At 29.7% G+C, this 5,279-nt stretch overlaps 1 protein-coding gene across 1 annotated transcript; it reads left to right on the top strand.

Moving 5' to 3' along the window:
- The first annotated feature begins 431 nt into the window (after nt 1-431).
- On the top strand, nt 432-2,069 carry LOC123201817 (transcription factor bHLH61-like). The gene is made up of 4 exons (XM_044617381.1): nt 432-641; nt 942-1,067; nt 1,251-1,424; nt 1,850-2,069. The coding sequence occupies exons 1-4, from the start codon at nt 564-566 to the stop codon at nt 1,934-1,936; spliced, it is 465 nt and encodes a 154-aa protein (XP_044473316.1). The 5' UTR covers nt 432-563; the 3' UTR covers nt 1,937-2,069.
- The last annotated feature ends 3,210 nt before the right edge of the window (nt 2,070-5,279 follow it).

The following is a 5,279-nucleotide window of genomic DNA, read 5'->3' as shown; positions in this document are numbered from 1 at the left end:
TCTGATACTATGTTAGAAATATATTGGATCTATAAGTGTAGAGATCAAAACCTATATTACATAAAACTAATTGATTTGTGTTAAAGTCTAATCTACCACACTTATATAATTTTATGAGCCAAGCTCAAGCTCCGATTAGCTATATCTTCATCGAGTTCAAACTGAAGTTCGGGTCCTATGCCTACTCTATTGAGGCAAGTTTGACACGTTTACATTCCCAAATTTATGCCTGTGTATATAAACTTCTATTGGCGGTGAGTTTCTGCTAGGTTTAATAAATGCAAGTAAAATGAGTTTCGTAATTTTATGTGCATTGTCACTTTCAGAACCCTAGTAATTTTACGAATGAATCTGAGGCTGAAAGTGATGAGGTCAATGTTGTAAATTTACCATAATCAATAATATAATCTTGTGGGGAAACGGACGCACTCATGCCCCGAAAAAAACAAAGATACCATTTGTGTTCTTGTACTCGTACTCGTCTTCTTTAAAAGCCCCTAAACCTCACTGCGAATAAATGGAGAAAGAGAGATCAGTCGGGAGATAAAGGGAAGCAGAAAACCATGTCTTCTAGAGGGCGAAAGAAAGCTGCTTTATATAAGAATTTGATGCAGCTCCGTGATGTTACCAACTCTACTGCTGTAATAACCCTAATTTATCACTCTTTAAACACTCTATTTTACTGGGTTTATTCTATTTCTATGTATCTCTTTCTCCACAGAAAGCCATAAAGCATCCCATCTATACTGATTTAAAATATATAAGGGAATGAATTCAAGAAGGGTTTCATCTTTTAATAGATTTTGAATATATAATCCATAAGAAATAAGACTATGAAAGTGAAAACTTATTCATAAAATCGATGGTATGAACAAGGATCAAGTAGTTTTTGTTTTGTTTATCAGTTATGGATTATTTTTTTCTTTTATCTTGTTTGGCAGCTGAACAAAACCTCAATCGTAGTAGATGCAACCAAGTATATAGAGGAGCTGAAGCAAAAAGTCGACAGTCTGAACCAAGAGATTGGGACCTCAGAAATTTCTACTGTCCAGAATTCATTACCTGTGGTGCATATTAACTACAATCTCATTCTTATTTTCTCTGCTGTAATTCAGGCTTGAATATGATAAGCACTCGCTTGCATATATATATATATATATATATATATATATATATATATATATATATATATATATATATATATATATTGTAAAGCACTAACTAATATTGATTCCTTTGCTGTACTTCAGCGGGTTACAGTTGAAGCCCTGGAAAAAGGGTTCCTTATTAATGTTTATTCAGAAAAGAATTGCCCCGGTTTACTGGTTTCCATACTGGAGGCCTTTGAGAAGCTTGGCCTTGAAGTGCTTGATGCTAGGGTTTCTTGTACTGACTGTTTCCAACTAGAAGCCATTGGAGGAGACGTAAGCAACCCATCTTCTTTATTCTTTAAATTTCCATATTTCCGCAGCTAGCTAGTTGTGAATTTGTGATAATACAGGGTACATATGAAAATTAATTATAGATATTTGACAGACGCATCCTGGTTCTGTACTTAAGAAAAACTTTTCGTCTTTGTGAGTTGTACCATCAAGTTTTGAACCACTCATTTGGGATTTAAAGCATGGGTACTGACAGCAGTAATGTGTGGTTATCATTAGAACAGTTTTTTTTTTTTTTTTAAAGATTATTTCGCTTTATTCTTATTGGTATTGCATGCCTTGAAACTCTCTCTATATATTTTTAGTGAATATGCTTAGCATCTGGGCTTGTGCATATATACATGAAATTAATTGATGGCAGTCCTGTATACTTTTTGATTGATTACAACAAGTCCTTGATCTTGCAGAGCTCTGAAGGACAGGTCGAGGGCATGGATGCTCAAGTTGTGAAACAAGCAGTGTTGCAGGCTATCAATAATGTACAGGCCGAGTGAAAGCTATTATTGGGCAAATGTAATACATCTGAGTTTTGCTTCTTCTTAGACATCTTCCTCCCTTGTTAATTGCAAAAATATATTATTCAATGAAGGGAAGCTTTAGTGCTTCTAAGAAGTATTCAAGCTTAAATGTTCAATCTAGAATAATGATATATATAAATCCCAACATGAATACGACATTTTGTTTTTGATTTTATATATAACAAATCCTATTTTATGGAATATAACCACTCATTTATGAAAGAACTCGGTTATCAAACTAATAAACTTTTGAGAGATTAGTTTAACAATTTATTATTTAAAACATTTTTTTAGATATAAATCTTAGTTTGAGATTTTGTTTTTCAATTTCATACACGATAAAGGTAAGGAAATAATCTATTTGATATAATCTAATTAACTTTTCAAAGTAGAGTTTAACTAATAACCTATTGTTGAAATCTCATTTTTCAACAATAATGTAAAGGCAAATATAGGTTTTTTAGACTCGCACTTGAGATTTTACCTCTTAATAAGTTATTTTAATTATGAGTGAAAGCTTTTAATAGTAAATAAAATTTGGAACATCGGGTAACTTGGGAAATAGTACAGTAAAAACTAACCTAGTTCTTCGTTTAAAGTATCTTAATTACTCTCAAATAGAATAATAATCCATCAATTCAGCAAATTTGATCATCAAATCAATGACTAATACCATATTTTAACTTCCTTTCTCTGTCCGGTTCCCTGATTTTTCCTTTGGAGACTGACCAAAGGGGCGAAGGTATCGCAGAACATGCATAAATCTAGGTTGACTTTAGCCCTCGGTTAACATTGTTCAATGCACGATTTTTCATAAATTAATTCCAACTCTGTTTGTTTCGTCATATCATTTGGATACAAGCATACAAAGTTTACCGATTAAACAAATCTCGAGGAATAAAACTGCATGCATTTGGCTCGTGAACGGTGAACATATAATGAGAAGCACTTTTTAAATTTTGTGTGTATGTGTATATGACAAATGACTATTTTTCACCCAAGGTTTAATATAAATTTAATATTTTATCTATTAATTTAAAAAAATCTAAATACTCACATATTTATTAAATTTTGTTATTATTATTAAGAGTAAACTTATTATTTATCAAAAATTAAAAAAATTAAAAATTTAACACATTTTCTCTCGTAAAGTTTAAAAATTTAACAAATTTCTCTCTATCTAAAGTTTAAAAAATCAATATTTCTTTCCAAAGGAAAATATTGATATTTTAAATTTTGAGCAGAAAAAAATTTATTAGATTTTTAAATTTAAGAATGATAGTGTAATAAATTTTTAGTTTTTAAAATATTTTATTAAATAACCATTTTATTTTTTAAAATAACAACAAAATTTATCAAATATATAAATATTTAGATTTTTGATAATGAACAAATAAAAAATTAAGTTTACATCAAACCTTGAGCGAAAAATAGTTGTTTAGCCTATATATAATATTAAAGAAAAAGTATTGGGGCCGTCAATGCATACATGCATTTGTAATTTTTTTTCACAAAAGATGTTTCCCACCCAAGGTTGGATAAATTGACAAATTCTCGTGGTTAACTTTGAAAAAACCAAATATTCACTTATTATCCAATTCTATTAGTTTAAATTACTAATTTACCCTTGATTAAAAAAACATGTATGCTTCTTTCAGTAATAAATGTTTTTAATGAGACATAAATAATAGAAATAAAATCATTTTCATAGGCATAAATGTAAAAATAAAATCATATTCATATTGAAAGACTAAAATAGAAATCATATTTCTATTTTGAATCATTCTTTACATTTCCTATGCAAATTTCCATTCACATTCGTTTCCAATATATCCAAAGCCTTTTCTTTCTTCTCCCTCTCTTTCTTTTAGTTTTCATTTTCACACCCATTTACTCTGCAACTTTTGAAATGAAGTTTTCTTCTATCTCATTATTTTAAAAAGTAAAATAATCAAGAAACATGCATGCATTTTTTATTCAAAGAAAAGATACTCAAAAAGTGTTTTTGGTTTTTATTGAAATCAAGTCTAAAAGTGAAGAAATTGGGCCAGAAATACACAATTCTCCCTTGCCTGCTGCAGCTTTTGATGGGTATTTTGACTGTGCATTGAAGGTGTTTGATGCAATGACTCAAATAGACATAGTTTTTAATACTACTAGTTTTAGCTTGTTTATTTGGAGATTTTGTAAAAATATTGAATTAGGCCAAGTTTTAAGTATGTTAGATAATGCTAAAAGTAGTTATAATTCAGGGTTTAATGGGTCAATTATTGGAGTTTTGATAATTCATGAATGATCATTCAAATATTGCTATAAACAAATATAATATTAGTAATAAAATATTGTTTTTGTATAATATTAAAAATCTGCATTATAATATGTTAAAAGTTGAATTTTTTTATTACTTCATAAATTGTCTATTTTACCCTTATATTTGATGGAATTCACTAACAATAATAATTTATGAGTGGATATTTAGCTTTTTCCAAGTTAATAGGTGAGAATTTGTCATTTCATCAAACCTTCGGTGAGAAATAGTATTTTGACATTTTTTTTTATAAGGAGGAATCTTATTTAAATTGAATTATTTTTTGAACTGATCTAATCACATTAAACAATTAAAGTCTTGAGTTCAATAATCGGTTTTACGATCATTACACTAAATAAGTCAAAGTCTAATCTTGATATGACTCCCTTGAGTCTCGAATCCAAGTCTACCTGCTTGGAGATTCCACATGCTATGCACCGTATTATTATACAATGTTTCTCCAACTAAGGAACATTTAACCTGCTGCTAGTTTGGAGGTAGAGATTCAGCGGTACCAGTTCATGATATTAGTTTCCAAACAAATCAAAAGAGAGTTTAAGAAAATTGATTAAGAAATGTCAACGAATTTCGCACTTATGGACCAAGTGGGAAGAGAACAGGTTGTCAACCGTTTTTGTAATGCAATGAGCAAATGAGAACCAGAAAGAGAACATGAACTGTGTCAAAAAAGATCTATAGTACATTCTAGCCCAATTGACTGTCTTCTCTATGAATCCTTGCTAAATATTTTCTCTACTGTTGATGAATTCAGAGAACTATGTTACGGTAGCTGTAGTGAGGTTTAGATAATTAATCTATAAAGAAATTTATAACTCAAATGATTTTAATGTGTTTAACCTGAATGGTCGGAAAACTTGCGTGCATGATATGTTATTAATTATGTTTGATATGGTAAAATATATCCTGAGAAGGATGTAATCTCAAACAAGGATCCTTGGACCGTAATTGAGTTTCTTGGAACTATTTTTGCTGTATGTGAGAACAGCTCTA

This window comes from Mangifera indica, chromosome 18 (assembly GCF_011075055.1).
Source record: "Mangifera indica cultivar Alphonso chromosome 18, CATAS_Mindica_2.1, whole genome shotgun sequence".
In the NCBI taxonomy this organism is placed as follows: domain Eukaryota; kingdom Viridiplantae; phylum Streptophyta; class Magnoliopsida; order Sapindales; family Anacardiaceae; genus Mangifera; species Mangifera indica.
Note: the sequence above shows the minus strand (reverse complement) of the source record. Positions and strands in the feature narration are given on the sequence as shown.